We start from the raw sequence: 16,716 nt of genomic DNA, 5'->3' as shown, positions 1-16,716 counted from the left end.
CACCAGACTTTTTCTTTAACATATTCAGCTGATTTTCAAACCAAGGCACTGAAGGAAACCTTCAACTCAGACCTGCCCGCCACAAAGCGTTGGAACAATAGATAAACTTACTTTGTCCTGACGAGTTTCCGCAGCATAATGGTCCATCCTATGTAATTTTCTTCTTCTTTTCTTTGGAGGAGTAACTGGTCTTTCCTGTCTCCTCTTAGGGGTAACCTTCCTCTTAGGTCTCTTAGCCGGAGTAAAAGGTGAACCATAACTACTGTCCTGTACTGGCGGATAGAGATGTCTGGACTCAGAAGTCGTCTGTCCCTCTGGGTCAGATCATAAAGCTCACACTTTGCCATCTGGGGTCAGTAGAGTCTTAGTTTAAAAAAACTGACTCCTTAAGTGAGAAAAAGTTGGTATGAGGGATGATTCGGGGAACTCTACAGAGAGAAGCCTCCTAGATTGATCTTGATGTTGCTGTTACAGCTTCTTCACTGAGAACAAGTATATAATTTAAGAGAATCTGGTCGTGTGGGTCTCTTTTGGCTGAGGGACCTACTGTGGATAGACCTGAAGGTGACACAGAATTCTGCATTCCATAACTCCTGCGTTACGGAGAGACTGGTCCTTGGCTATGAAAAGCTCTCCATGTATAAAGTACTAGCTGAAAACTAAATGGAATACTGGTCACTTGGTCGTTTCAAAGTGCTAAAGGATTCACGGAGGCGGTTCCAATTCAGATTCTAACAGGTATCTGTTCAGACCACCAACTACATCCAAGCAACTGTCACCTTCATTGGAAAGGATCAGGAAAAGAAATTTTAAACCAAGGATGGAATGAAACATAAATACTAAGCAGTCCTCCTTGGTCATGAATGTACTCCCACAAATCAGCAGAGAGAACTTCCCACTGATAATTTAGGTTTCTGGTAGAGAAGAACACTGAGCTAAGAGGTAACCATAAATAGAACTAACTGTCTTTTTAAAAATCCTCTTGTAAAATTAGGTCAAATGTAAAAAGTCATCGAGACCTCTTCATCTTGGTATACATAAATATATCAAGAAAGATTCTACTTATACTCTTTCCGTTAGACATTCCCCTTTTAGCGGTGGTTGGGGGGTAGTGGCTGTACTATGCATTTGTTTTGAAAACCTAGCAAGCAGTAAAGGCTGACACGTAAACTGTAGATGAGGAAGGTAACCTTCTGGGACTTCCAAATGCTGGAGAAAAACAGGCCCCTGATTTGCTGATGGTGCAAAGGTGAATTAAAGCAGCAAGCCCTGCTGTCTACCTAGCTGATTTCTCTCGGTGGGACTGTTCCGAGACTCATTCAAACGCAAGAAGGGCCAGGAGGAGGAACGATGTTAGTGTATCCAAAAAGGAGGCCATGTGCCATGCGATTTCACTGTTTCCAGAGCAAGCCACTGCAAAGGCATCGCCACAGCTGTCTCATCCTCTCTCTCCGGCAGAGCGATGGAAAGACAGTCCCACGGACTCTGGTTTGGTTTTTGTTGTTTTTTTTTAATGCCTCTAGTTTTAGCCAATTCCCCATGAGATGAGAAGCAAAAGGAAAAAAGAGGGTTTACCATTTCATGGTCACCAAATTCATTCAGCTAGCGCTCAAGTCTGCCCATCAGACACTCGGCCATTTGCAAGAGACCTCAACATTCTGAAGGCTCCAAAGGTAGCCCTTCTGATGGCAGCAGGTTAGAGGGGCGGCAGGAGAAACAGGATTTTAGTCAAAATGAGTTTTCATCCAGGGATTATATTGCATGGATTTCCTTCTTTGAATGTTAGAGGTTGACAATAGCTAAGTTTTCACTGACCAGCCATACTTTAGTCTGACTTTAGAAGATTTAGCCTGAGGTTATTAAAAGGATGGGAAGGAGATGGGCAACTTTCCCTGCTTTTCAGGATACTTTGCCATCTGGAGGTAGTAACTAGCCAGCCAAAGCTCTGCCTCTAGGCCTGAAGAGCAGCTGAACGGAGAGTCACAGGGAAAGCACAGAAGCTCAGAGAGAAAAAGGTTGTGCCAGTAACCAAAAGCAAGCATATTTTCTGAACATTCACCATTACACTGTGAAACCAGGAGCAATACGCCATTTCTCGAAGCTATTAGCCCAATGTTTGCGAATCGTCCTGAAAAAAGTATACTCAGGTGTTAAGCGAATAAAGCACAAACTTCGAGTGTGTTGGAGCACACAACATTTTGCCAGATTGAATCATTTCGATTAAATTTCAAATGCAAGGTGTAAAAGATAACATGTTACTGATTTTAAAAATAATATTTCAGCTACATGCACAATAAGTGTAGATGAGGGATATATAGGTAGATAAACCAATTCGTCTACCACAAAAAAATAGGTTTTGCTGGCTTTGGTTTCATGTTTTAAACTGTTTTGTTTTTCTTTCAGCAAAAAATAAGATTCCTAGAACCAAATGAGAAATCATTGAAATCTGAAAACATCCCTTGCTTGTTCGAGAGAAAGTGACCAAGTTCTCAGGTTATCATAACTGAAGATACATCGTAAGTGTTTTACCCCGTAGATATATGAGAATATCCCAGTTATAAGAAGCATTAACACTAAAAAGAACATAGCATGAATACTTCCAACTCTTAATTCAAAAATACTCAGGAAAAAATGTTTGTATATTTATGAGAATCCTGAACATAGAACCATCATTACAGCAAATTAAAGTGTCCTATATTATGCTTCATTTTTCACTGCTCAGGACTTTAAAAGAAGCTTTTAGTTCATTTCTTGATCAAAAACACACTTTCAAGTAAGTAATTATAACTGAACTACACATATTAGAAATCCAGAGATGTTAATGAATAAAGAAGATTCATTGCTAAGCCGTATAACTTTTAAGGAAATGAAAATTATAAGAATTATACCTCCTCTGTGTTGTAAAAAGCCAACGTTTGACATAAAGAAAACGTTCTGTGTGGTTTGAACATAGTTATTAATGGACCACTTTGCTTATCTCCTGGACTAAAGGAGAGTTAAATTATTTCCTAGTCTGGGAGTCAGAAGTTCTGTCTCCAAGTTCGCTTACCAGCTGAGCAACTGGAGTAGCTCCTAACCTCTTAAAGTACCAGCCTCTGGCTTTTAAAAGAGCGGCTATAACAAGCGCTGTTTGCCTGTGCCACAGGGTCTTTTAGGGGATACTATTATCCCAACAAAATTGAACCTTTAAATAGGGTACATGGAACTGCTTAGGGTTTGGGTTTTTTTTTTAACATCTTAATAAAATGAGGCTCCTATTGTTCACTTTAGATTAATCTCAAAGAAAAACACCCTAAAGATAAAACAGCCACGCTTGCTCTGGCAAGAATAAGATTTGTGTTTCATGTACGCAGATGTTTATCTCATTTTATCATTTGTGTTTCATAATCATGCACCAGTGGTTAAACATCAAAGGAATAGGAAAAAGAGCATGAGACTTATATGACTTCAATGATTTAAGGTAAACTAGGAATGGGTTCACACAGCCTCTAGTTTCCAGTGCTTAAGGAAATCACCGCTGAATTGATGTTAAAGCATTCAGAAGTATTTATGGCTCCTTAGTATTTACTGTCTTTGTTTAAACATGCTGCATTTTGGTCAGAAATACTTAAACCAAGACACACTTATCTGTATTTGCTTAGTCATCCTTATGCTGAACATAACAAACTTAATTATAGCCAACAGCGTTGCCATCGGCTATCAGAGAATAAGAGGTAGTTCCCATCCTCAAAGAGTTTATGAAACAATTTCTCATCCAAATCAAGTTTTATTATGTTGATGTAGACCTCACCACCCTAGTAAGAAAGAGAGGTGGAAAACATTTCACAGATTAAAAGATTTAGATTTGCAAATCCCAGCATCTTTTAAAATGATCTATGCTGATGCACTGGGAAAATTTCCATCTCTCGATAAAAGAGGAACATAATAAAATATCTCCTTCCCTTTCCCACCTCCTGAATTTGAAGTTATACTGGATGCTACCTTATAGACAGATTGTCTTCTACTAAGATCCCCGAGTGATACAAGGGTGTCACGTTGCTCTGCTAAACAGATTCATTCAACAGTGTATTTCTCCCAATTAAGAATTTGTTTCACTTCGGGGGGTGATGGATATGTTCATACTCTTGATCGTGGTGATGGTCTCACAGGTATATACCTATGTCAAGATTTATCAAATAAAAAATGTCCAATGCTATCAAATATTCCAGGTTGCTTGTACCTGCTAAGGTTAGTGAGCTGACCTACACTCTCTGAACAGCATAACCGTTTTAAGGGAGCTGAAATTCAGTTGCAATGTTTTATATTGCAGGTTTCACCTCCAGATTCTTTTCTACTCCTATCCCAGTGATGGCAAATGCCAACCATTCCCGATCCTTCATCTTTTGACTGATGCCTGCAGGGCTGGAATACATTCCTTCCTATGAACACCAAGTTTAGGATATGTTTGAATAGCAAATCAATCTGAAATGAAGTTCCTGTAAGAAAACCACGTATGTTTAAGATTCTTTTAAATGTTTTTACTCTTGTAGTTCTTTGACTCTGTATCCACTTGGCACATACAAACACCCTAAGAGACTTTGTACAAATCCTGAAAAAGGTCAGTAGATTAGGCGGCCCAGGGACACAGGTTCTCCTCAGGCAGAAGATAAGCTACTAACCTCAGGGCCAAAAGGGCCATATTTGTGTCCAGAGAAATCAGGTTGTTCGGAATAGAAGGCATAGACTGAAGGCCTACGGGAAAATTGGAAGGTTCAGAATCTCCCCCAAACCACACATGACAAAGAATATCAAATATCCCTACACATTACCAAAAAATCCTCTCAAATCAAGTTAATTCATCGCCCAACCACTGTTAGTCTTAGCATGAAAAAAAGTCTCTTTCTTGTTTTTTTTCTACAAGAAAAAAAAACACCCACCACCCCCTACACCATCCCTGCTGGGGTAACTGCCTGGTTACTACTTTCAGGAATAAAAAGTCATGAGGAAAATCTGAAGGCAAACTCTGGTCTTGGATCCCCAAAATAATAGAACCCAGTGAAAATTCACAGGGGCCATGCAATCTGCAGCCTGAAAGACAACTCCATTCAAGTGAAAAGTCAGTCTTCTGGACTCGGAGCTTGGGATTAGCAGATGCAAACTATTATATATTGAGTTTATAAACAATAAGGTCCTACTGTATAGCACAGGGAACTATATTCCACATCCTGTGATACACCATAATGGAAAAGAATATGAAAAAGAATGTATATATACGCATAACTGAATCACTTTGCTGTACAGTAGAAACTAACACAACATTGTAAATCAACTGTACTTCAATAAAATAAAATCTTTTTTAAAAGTCAGTCTTCATGCTTCCCCAATCCTTGGGATGCTGCTGGTTTATTTATCAAAGCCGGGAACTCCCTCGAGCTCTGCTGCGGTGACCAGGATTGATAGCTGGAGTAATTCATGTAATTAAATGGTCCTCAATAACCTACGTCCATTGTAACCTAAGTCCTTCTTAGGGAAGCCACGTTTAAGGCTCAGAACCACAAAACTTGTAATAATACCAAACAGTGGCTGTGCTTCTATTGCATAGTCCGTCTGGTTATTCACCCAATTCCGACCTAAAGTGGAAATGTACTAAAGAAAGAAGAGGGAGAGCCAGGTGGGATGGGGGGAAGCAAATACCTTTCGTTGTCTGGCAGAGTGAGCCACTGCAGGATGGTTAATATCCTCCGCTCATGAGGGATCATCCTGTAGGGTAGCAACCGGCAAAGCGTGAGGTTAGGTTGCATTTCTACCATCTCCAGCCTGATGAGCTCTTACTCCTGCACCCAGGCCAAGGGCTCTCTATTTACCACCATCTGTTTTCACTTTGTCGTAGTAAAAGATCCCTTTTCCAATTAGTGTTTAAACGTCCATTTCTATTTGCCATATGTCATGCTGCTCGGCCTCTGCTACAGAAGACAACACTGGAAACTCTGATTCACAGTCAAATGAAGAATCTGCCATGCTTATCAGAGGCTCAGCTACAGGCGGAAAGGACCCCACACTCAGAATCATTGCTATTTAGTGGGTAAAGCCATTCGTTGTAGCCACCGAAGGGCCAGGACTTATATCCCCAATCTGCCTCTTGCTGGTGTGACCTCTCTTGACCTCTATGCCTCTTGACCTCTCTCAGCTTCAGTTTGCTCATCAGTAAAATAAAGATGATAGCAAAGCACACTGAACAGCTTGCTTGTAAGGAGGAAATGAGACAAGAAAGGCAGAAGGCATGTACAGTGCCTAGCACATAGTGCTAAAAATCATCCCTATTTTCATTAACGATCATGATTAGTTATCATTCGATCTCTAAGTAGCTATATGACTTAAGAAACATTATTTAATCTGAAACTTTAAGTTCCTCCTGTATAAAATCAGTGTTTAGAAAAGGTATTCTTGAAATTCTCTTCTAGCTCTATAAAAATCTATCAAGAATAGGCACATATAATTATGAGACTGACAAAAAGGGTATAATCTTCATCCACAATGACTTTTGTGTTTAAGTCTCATTCCTCTGTTGAAATATAATTACCCTCAATCTGGCACTCATTTCAAGAGCTCTCGGCTCACATGATAGCATTGTATCATGGGCTGAGTTACATTAAGATGCTCGCAAGCTGAGTGATGTCTTTATTTGTGGGGAAATTTGCTTATTTTTTCCTAACAAGGAACACAACATACTTTTCTGCTTCCCCATCCAAGACCAAGTATTAGAGCATGTTTATGATGAATTTAAACTGAAGCCTAAGTTTAATTGTAGATAGTAAAAATTACTGTGGCCAAGAGTGAACCCTCATATAAACTATAAAAATTACTGTGGCCAAGAGTGAACCCTAATATAAACTATGGTCTCTGGGTGATAATGATGTGTCAATGGAGGGTCATCATTTTGTAACAAAGGTACCACTCTGGTGGGGATGTTGATACCGGGAGAGGCTGTGCGTGTTTGGGGGCAGGAGGTAGATGGGAACTCTCTGTACCCACTGCTCAGTTTTGCTGTGAACCTAAAACTGCTCTAAAAAATAAACTACTAAAAATTTATTGTGGGATATTGGGTGAGCCATTTCAGCTTTTACTTTTGGTAGACATGAGCAAGAGAGAGATAGGAGGAAAGACGAACCTTCAGAGCCATGGTAGATGGCTAGACTTGGCAGGGACTCTACTCAGGCAGCCTCCCCCTATTTCCAATAGGTAAGAGATTTGTCATTCTTCTCTCTGGCGCCTTCTCTGTCTAGAACTATCCTACCAGCCCCCAAAAAGTCATGTTTACCATAAAACAAGTTCTCATTTAAACAAATTCCAATGCTATTGAATAAATGCGATCCTGTCTATTATAACCTATAATTGAATTTGAAGTAGGCATAGCAAAGCCAGGTTAATCGCTGAAGGTATTTAATTCTTCAGCCTTAGAAATCCCCTGTATCTGAACAAAATAATTACATATTTGGAATTCTTTCCTAACTTAAAAAAAAGTGAATGTTGTAGCCTTTTCATTTTACCTTACTTCACTACCTACCTACAAGCTGCTTTATTTTATGTAATTGGTGTTAAGTCACAAAAATGGATTCTGATGGACTCACTTGATGCTAATGGAAAAATACAATTTAATAGAATTTGTTTCAAGCTCAAAATGTTCACCCTTTAATGCCTTCTTTGGATGGGCTACTTGACAAGTAGGGAGCAGGGAAAAAAAGCATCAGCTCTGAGGCCAGAATGCCTGGGTTTGTGTTGGATGAGACTTTGACAAGTGACTTAACCTTTTAGTGCCTCTATAAAATGAGGAGAATAATAGTCCCTATCTTATAAGGTTGTTGTATGGATTAAAAGAGATAATACTTAGAATAGTGCCTGACACATTGAAAAATGTTAGCTTTACGGGAGTTCCCTGGTGGCCTAGTGGTTAGGATTCCGGACTTTCACTGCTGTGGCCAGGGTTCAAACCCTGGTAAGGGAACTGAGATTCCACAAGCCACGTGGCATCCCCACCCCCAAAAAAAGTTAGCTTTTATCATTATGTACTGGATTCACAGGCCCACAGATATAGTACACTCATTCACGAAATATTTGTTAAAAGCGTATTACGTTCAAGGCATTTCTGTGAATACGAAAAAAGATACAAGATACTCCTACCAAAAAAAAAAAAAAGCTATTACGGGGAAGTCACCATTCTCTGCTTGGAACGAGAAGCAGGTAATTGCCATTTTCTGGGCAGGGGATGAATACGTGTGTGTGGTAAGAGCATGAGTACTTTGGAGGCCTGAGTATCCACCGTAACTGTGGCCTTGGGTACATTTTACCTCTCTAAGCCTTGGCACTCTGATCTCAAACGTGAGGAGTCAGACACAGTGGTCTTTAAGTTTCCTAGTCGCTTTAGATTATCTTTATGAAATAACCTCAGAGACCAAAAAAGACATGGCCCTTAGCCATTAATGTTTAAAATTTGAAGCAGACACGGCACAAACAGATCTGACAAAGGAAGAGTGTATTCCAAACAGAAAGGGAAATGGGATTCCTGCTGTTGCCTTTACCATTATTGATTGATATAGAATTTCTCATGACACCAAGTACATTAGACATGTTTTAGAAAAAGAAAAGGAAGTAGGAAAAATGGAAAATAAACTAGATGAGTTTCAATAAACCAGATGAGTGATTTAGTGCTAAAGGGGAACAAATTACCTTAGGTCATATATAGCCATTGTCTGGTCATTGTTGAAAGAGGTAATGTGAATAAGAAAACAGATACCATTTATTGGCTGTTCTCTATGTACTAAGTACCCTACTAAGCACTTTAAATAAGTTAACTCATTCTACCTTCACGATACCCTATGATGAAGACACTATCATTCCTAGTTGAAGATGAGGACATTCATTTATCGAGACATTAAATCACCTGTCCAAGGTCAGCACTCTATTATGTGACAGAGCTGGGATTGGAATCAATCTAGACACCCATATATAAAGGGAATTACTGCCTTTGAACATGAATTGACATAAAAGAGTGTAATGGAGACTCAGCTGAGGATGATTTTGAAATGAAATGCTATCTTTTGAAAAGCTAGACTAATTCTAGGTTGCAACATGGAACCAGGTTAAAAAGATGACCTTCAAAGTCTAAGTCTATGGCTGAATCTGGTTTTAAATTTTAAAATTTTCAGAATCTATGACGTGTAGATTTCCTTGACATATTAAATATTAAATTATTCAATACCTGGAAGTATGACAAGTTTTTTTAAGTTCTAAAGAGATTTTTAAAAAAGAAAGAAAGAAAATGAATCCAAGTCACTTCCGGGATATAGAAATAAAAGAATAGTCTGAGAAGCAAAGCAAACTACAGACATCTTTGGAGCAAAAAAGCTACCTTCTTATAAGGTTTGAAATGGGGGAAAAAATTACCATTCAAAACCGGAACACTAAGGCTTTTCAATGAAGCTCTGCGGCAGTTTCGGGGGGTAAAGGGTGGGGACTAGGTATTAATTATGCCGTTGGCACCTCTCCATTCTACCAGCCAAATATGTTGTGGAGCAGAAGAAATCACTTCTATAAGTATCAATGGCAATCAAAGGTTAAAAAATGTAATGCATAAGATTAAATTGGTAAATCTACATGTCATTTCTAACATATACTTATTTCTCAACAGAGAAAATCTCTTTTTAAAAAGGGGGGTGGGAGACTGTTAAGGGACACTCTGTGTTAGCTTCAAATCACCAAACCCAATTTCAATTTAGCCCTTCAAATCTGAAAAAGCTACCTTTATTCCTGAATTTGGAGAATATAGATGGTACCATTCTGTGTTAATCTGAACCTGTGATTGCTCTCAGCGCACAATTACAGAATAGTCATATTTTTGTTACGGCATAAGAGGCAAATATGGAAACAGCTTTAGGTGGTTAAAAAAAATAAAGATGGAAAGAACATCTCAGTGGGAACAAAATCCCCATGAAAGTTGAAACAGATTCCTTTTCTTACTAAGGAACCTCAAAAATAATCAACATGTTGACACTTTTATTAGGTAAGTTTCATCTTAAGGCTATTTTATGAACATTAACTACTAATCCCCCCATCACCTCTGCGGGGAAGAGAAGTAGTTCCTTTTTTCTTATTAGGGAAATCCTGGAGCTCAGTGGGAAAATGGGGTGGAAACAGAGACTTCCTCTTGTCTCCTGTCTGGAGTTTCCAGTCTCTAGACCACTACATCAGCTGTCTGAGACCATATTCAATTTTTAAAGTTGTGAACCAAAATAAATATAGAATGTTGTAATATATTTACAGAAAATGATAATTCAAATCACAGCAATAAATAGCCTGAGAAATATACGTTCCCTAGTTGCCAAGTTACCAAAAACCTATAAACAGGGACAGAAAATTCTAAAGGGTGACTAGATGTAGGAGAGAAAATCTTCCTTACATTCTATTAAGAAAAGATGGGGGAAAAGAGAGAGAGAAGAGGAAAAGAGAATGGAGATGGAAAAAGACAGAGAGGATCTCTTAAAAAAAAAATGGAGGGTTATTTTGAATCAGAAAATATTCATACGTTGGAGTATGTTAACATTTAACTGAAGTGAAATCAAATTGAATGAATGTTTCTTAAATGGAATCATAATTGTAATTTTACATTGACAAAATAGAGGTAACTTACACAGACCAGAAGAAGGTCCCAGCTTTCACCCCTTGCTTGGTGGCTGTAATCCATAGCTAATGAGGAAAATATAAGAGGCTTAGAACATATTCTGGGTTTGGGTCAAAGAAGAAAAAGGTTTTAAAATATATTAGCTCAGATATGTTATACTTTACCATACCCCACCATAAATTTCCCAATATTTGCAACCTTTTTCTTTTCACATCTGGAAGTCAGAATTATTCTTTCCATAAATGTTATTCAATACATTCTCTGCAAAAGCTTTCAAGCTCTGCTATGATTATAGTGGCTCTTTTTAAAAAAACTTTTATTTCATCTCAAGAATCTCTTCTGTACCTGTCTTTTCTGATCATTGTTTTGAACATTTCACTTACATGGCAGAATTCTGCTCATCAAAGGACCCCGAGTGACCATATGTTTCCTTGACTGTTGAAAGCCTACAGAGGAAAACCCCAATTTGGCACACAGATGCCAGGATCTCGGAACCTAGCTTTGTCTTGTTTTGTTTTAAATGAGGTGAATGAAATGGGGAAAAGGGGCTATTTTTTATTCTGGTTTTCCCCTTGTACCTTTTACTTAGCCTTTTAGTAAGTGGAATTTTAGGAGTAAATTCCTGGGATAAGTTAGGTGAACCAAGCATGTCATTAAGGCTTTTAAAATATTCTTTCCAGGGACTTCCCTGGCGGTCCAGTGGTTAAGACTCTGCGTTTCCACTGCAAGGGGCATGGGCTCGATCCCTGGTTGGGGAACTAAGATCCCTCATGCCCCGTGGAGTGGCCAATATATGTATATTCTTTCCAGCTCATGCTGTTGGGAGGTAGAAGATACGGCAGTTAAGAACCTGAGCCCAGCGACCAGCTAGCTGCATTTTAAGCCTTGTCTCTGTCACTTACTAGCCTCGTGATCCTTCAGCTAGTTATTTAAGGTCTCTACATTCCTTTAAAATATAGATAATATTACCTAGCGCATAGGATTATTCTGAGCTTTAATGAGTTAATACATGTAAAGTCCTTAAAAACAGTGTTTTAGCATTTGGTAAACACTAGATCAATTTTCATCTTAATTATTATGCATTAATGGAAATAAATATAATCCAGTTATTTTCAGGACACTAAAAACAACTTAGAATGGCCAGTGTCCCATTGAATAGAAGTCCGTGGAAGAAATCCCTTAGCTTTAGGAGGCAAACAGGAAAAAGAAGTGTAGCTTGGTTTTTTACAAGACCAAAACAAAAATGGTCTACGAGTTGCAACCAACCTCCTGTCTGGTTTCTTTGTCTCCAGAATTTGATAGTATTTTACTTACTCCAGGTAAAATCTTTGTTTTTTGAGGAAAGGGGCACTTTGGAGGTGTGGGGCATTCAGGAGCTTGGCCACGGCCTCAGAAAGGTCTGGAACGCCTGGCCTGGGAGAATTCTGTAAGGATTCCCAGGCCTCTGGGGAGGACTGGAAACCCCCAGCTCCAAAATCACAGCTGCTGCAGCCGGCAAGTGAGGGATGGGGCAGGAGAGCATACAGCACCCTCCCAGATCCCTGGAGGTCTGAGCTGCCAGCGGATGTCATTAGCATGGGAAAGGTGGAGTCCTTGTCCCATTAGGATGGACCAGAGAGATCAGGACCTCAGATTGCTCTAAGCATCCTACCAGGGTTTGGTCCAAAGTATCCTTCTGCTTTACAGATAAACTCTGGCATTTCTGGGTATCCTCAAGCCAAGGAGGACTCAAATGGGTCCTGGAGTTTCATACAGTCTTGTGTCAGCGCCTCCTTTAGCAAGAAGGTGAACTCAAGCCGAGTCCTGGACACCCTGCAGGTGCCTCAAAGCCACCTCAGATCCCAGAGAGATCAATTTCTTATATTAAGTGATCTATTCGCATACTTATTTTAGTTTCAGAGACACATCCTTGGTGCACGCACAGCCAAACAACTTCCTAGAAACTGTGGTGCCTTGACATTTCCAAGGAAGTTGTATTAGGCAATATTTGGCAGATATGAAATGTAAAATCAATCTGGGGTTTTCTAACGGAAAATTTTTTAATACAATTTTGTCAAATGATGACCCTACATTTTCAAAAGTTATATTGTGGAATACATGCTGATGTTGGCATTATCAGAGCAACAGGAAGCCCTATAAGTAACTTTTAACTTCTTAACCCTCAGGGGGAATGATCACCAAAGGAGTCTTTGCAATGGTATAAGGAAAGAGCACTAGGGGAGACGACAGATGTGAGGGTGCTAAAATTATCCCAGTGGCAAAATCAGAATCATTGGTTTTTTGTACTTGTCTGTACTTCCCCGAAATTTTGTACTGACAATTAACATCTTGGTAATCAGAAAAAAAAAAAAATTAACCGGTTGTAAAAAGCAATGTGAACTATGAAGACAAGCTAAAGGTAAAATTTTTTTATTTATTTCTTCCAAAAAAGATGCAAAAAATTTCTCCCTGCTTCTTGGTACAAGTTGTGTTGGCCGCATTTTCTAAAAGAAAATTGGGAGCATGGTCAGAAAAGTGCAAAGAATGAACAAATAAGAGAGAATACTTGGAATTAAAAAAACATTTTAAAATCTCAAAGGAAAGGACCCTAGCAGTAATGAAGCTGGTCGGTCAAAGGTTTGGCAAATGGTATGAAACTGAAGCATGAAGAAAGTTTCTTAAGTTAAATCAGATCATGAGCAGTTATAAAAGTTCCTTTGCAAGTTATATATTATATTTCAGAACTCTAAAGTTAAATCTAGTAATTACAGAGAAAAAAGTGCAGTAAAATATTGGTCCAAAGGAAGATAAATGAAAAGGAGCCTCTTGGTCTATGAAGTGGAGGAGGCGCAGGGGAGGGAGAATCATAAAACAGAAATCATAAAACTAGTTTCTTGTTAATTCAGAGAAATAGGAATTATAATTTCCCATTTCCCATTCTGAATTTGAATGTAATCTGTATTTCCTCAGCGATGGGCCAAACAACACAGCTAAAAAATAATTAGCTAAGAAGACACTGAGTCTGGCCTTCCCACCTTTAATCCCAGTATTTCGTCCATTGCTTTCCTTTATCTAGAGGCAGAGTTTTCAACATTTGTGTCCTAGATGCTACATTTTGAAAAGGGGACAAATGGAAATAATATTGTACCTTCTTGATATGTTATCAGGAATAAAAAAAAAAGAAAAGAAAACTCCCACTGGGACCAGAAGCATTTAAATGCGAAATCCAACACTTTCTCAAATTCAGGAGAATATGCAGCTGTGGGAGAAGGGGAGATGTTTTAAAAAGGAAAACATGCAAAAAAACATTTTTGAAAACCATGAACTACTATTGTAGTCTTCCTAGCAGTTCTTTGCAGGGAAATTATTCCTTTGCATTCTAAAGCACAGAGGTAGAAGAAATAGAATTCTGGGACACCAGAGGAATGGGCGGGGCCCTAGTATCAGCAGGAGTAAATCAATCGCTGAGATTCAAGAGTAGGAACAAACTAAAGAAGTGAGGCTTCGGGGATGCAGCAGAATAGACTGTGAACCAGTGTGGCTCTTTCCAGGTGATTAGGGCCAGAAGAAGGTGAGTGATGAAATCCAGGAAGAAGTACAGGCAAACACGCCTCAGATGGGGCTGTAGAACAGTTCAATCCAAAACATAATAAATGGACACCTAAATGTGTTAGGCTGTGGGTTAGGTCCTGAGAATAAAGAGATAAATAAATCAAGTCTCTACCCTCATGGGGCCCACAGACGAAAGCAGATTATGTGAATAATTTCAAATGATATGGTCACAATTATGATAGAAATAACAAGAAAACCCAAAAGTGGGTCCCTGAGCTTAGCGAGGGCTGAGGGAGCTTCGTGAAATCTACTTAGAAAAGGTTGCTTACAGTGAAATTTGAAAGAGAAATGAGCCTGGCAGCAAAGGGACCAGGAGAGTAGAGTCTATCCTAAGTACATTATGATACAGTAAAATGAGAAAGAAATATAGATTTATCGCAGTATATGGAAAAGAAACACAATAAAGAAAAGGTAAAATTTTCCTGGAAAAAATAAAAAAGAAAGTCACCTGTTAGACAAAGTGGTAAGCAAAGACTAACATTTTCCATCAGGCCAATCCCTTTGGCCTGGAAGTTCACTCCTACTCTAATGTCATTCTTCTTCTCTTTGCTATCTCTTTCTTGAACCTGCCATCTTTCCTGTGTTCTTACACTACAGTAATTCACAAGGATGGTCTCAGGACCAACTCATTGCATCACCAATGCTGGCCGAAAACCACCATAGGCCCGGCAACTTGAGAAGTAATAAGAATGCAACAAACTAGTAAATAAAACAAAAAAGAAGCAGACTCACAGATATAAAGAACAAACTAGTGGTTACCAGTGAGGAGAGGGAAGGGGAAGGGGGCAATATAAAGGTAAGGGAAAGAAGGGGGGTTATTATGGGATTATCTGACATCATGTGTGTGAAACTTTTGAAAATTGTAAAGCACTATAGAGTTTAAAGAATCTTTCATTCAATTAAATTTTTTTTTTAATTTTTAAAAAGAATCCTCCTTCCTCCAGAAACTATGGCTCCAGAGGACTTGCACCATGGTCGGGTGCTGGACTCATCTCTCAAATCGTCACACGTAGTGGGCCCTGTGGAGTCTCACTCACTCTCCACCTCTCTGAGTCCAGCTTTGAACGGAACAGGCAATTTCCTCACTGAGTTATCTTAGTATTAGAAATTGCAGGATTAGAATGGAGAGATTTTTCAAAGAAACAAACACACTTATGGCACTCTGTTAAGAGTATGGAACATACTTTTGTAATGAGAAAAAAGTAAATAGTTTCAAAACAACATGAAAAGGAATCCCATTATAATATGTAGGAGAAATGTAGGATCGTACAGTGAATGACAACTTTTAATAGTGCATTCTGAAGATCAACAAATTAAAAGCAGACTCCACTTTGCTAAAGTGGCTATATCAGGGTTTTAAAAATAAAATTAAATTATAGAAATTATTTTTGGAAGTTGAATGGTGCAATTCAAATTGAATGGACACTACAAATGCCTCATGTCATATATAAGATTTCAAACTAGAATAAGAATGGTTCTTATTCACCATTTAATATGACTCATATATTATTTAGCCAAATGTCTTTCATGGTTTAATCACTCAGTAAAAAATAAGTTGTTTGACTTAATTGCCTATTTAAGATTTTTATAAATATTTTCTCTACTCCAATTATTTTTTCACTGTGAAATATACAAGCCTCTTATGCTTAAGGAGTATTTATTAAGGCTCATCTTTTCTTATAGCACTTATAATTTCTTATACTCATACTGTAGTTTCTTATAGTTCCTGTCCATATATTTTTCCTATGTGCCAAGTTTCTATAAAACATGTTTTTAAATGATATCTACTGTGCTCCTTGGATTTCTTATGGTGGCATATTGTTCAAGAAGATAGACAGAAACACAAATCAGTTTCAGTGCAAATCTCCGTCAGCACTAGGGAATTACTAAACTTAGTGAAATGCGTCGACTTAGAGAGTTAGTGAGGAAACAGGCAAACAGGGTTAAAACAGACTTCACTTCATTGAGCAGGTTCACAGCTTTCCGTCTGCTCTGTTTCTGCAGGAGTTAATGAATATGTGGACTCATCTTCTGAGTCATGCCAACCCAGAGGAAGCCTAATATCCACACTCAGTGGAAGTTGATCCAATTTGATAAAATTACTATTTATATCCTTTGTGGTTCTTCAAGCAAGTTTGCTTCCATGACAAAATTAATATAAAACACCAACTAGCAACAGCTCTTGACAGAACTCAAATTTCAATTATTTTATTTATACCTAAAATCTTCCTCTATCAGAAACTTTGTTTGGTAAATCCACACTGTAAACAAATTTCACTTTGCTTACAACGTAAGACATCACAGACTTCTGGGAGTCTAGCCTGAATAAAGACAGCAGAATCAGAACCTCTGATAGAAAGAAACACTTCTACAGATACACAAGTCTTCCAACTTTTTTTTAAATGAAAAGTCCATATTTAACCATGCATACTGATTATGCAATATGAATTTTTTTGTCATAGATGACCTTT

General features: G+C 38.5%; 1 protein-coding gene across 6 annotated transcripts in view; it reads right to left on the bottom strand.

The window, feature by feature from the left end:
- The window catches only part of ENPP2 (ectonucleotide pyrophosphatase/phosphodiesterase 2), a 76,089-nt gene that overhangs the window by 37,777 nt on the left and 21,596 nt on the right, over positions 1–16,716 (bottom strand). For 5 of the 6 annotated variants that reach the window (XM_079901178.1, XM_079901180.1, XM_079901179.1 and 2 more), the window contains exons 9-11: positions 10,664–10,719; positions 5,674–5,739; positions 4,659–4,731 (exon numbers count right to left, since the gene is read on the bottom strand). In XM_079901178.1, coding sequence (XP_079757304.1) covers positions 4,659–4,731; positions 5,674–5,739; positions 10,664–10,719 — 195 coding nt within the window. Of the gene's footprint in view, positions 1–111; positions 268–4,658; positions 4,732–5,673; positions 5,740–10,663; positions 10,720–16,716 lie in introns of all 6 variants that reach the window. The other variant, XM_079901183.1, reaches the window with a different exon arrangement.

Source organism: Stenella coeruleoalba, assembly GCF_951394435.1.
Source record: "Stenella coeruleoalba genome assembly, chromosome: 17".
Classification (NCBI taxonomy): Eukaryota; Metazoa; Chordata; class Mammalia; order Artiodactyla; family Delphinidae; genus Stenella; species Stenella coeruleoalba.
The sequence above is the reverse complement of the archived record's forward strand: the minus strand, read 5'-3'. Positions and strand labels throughout refer to the sequence as shown.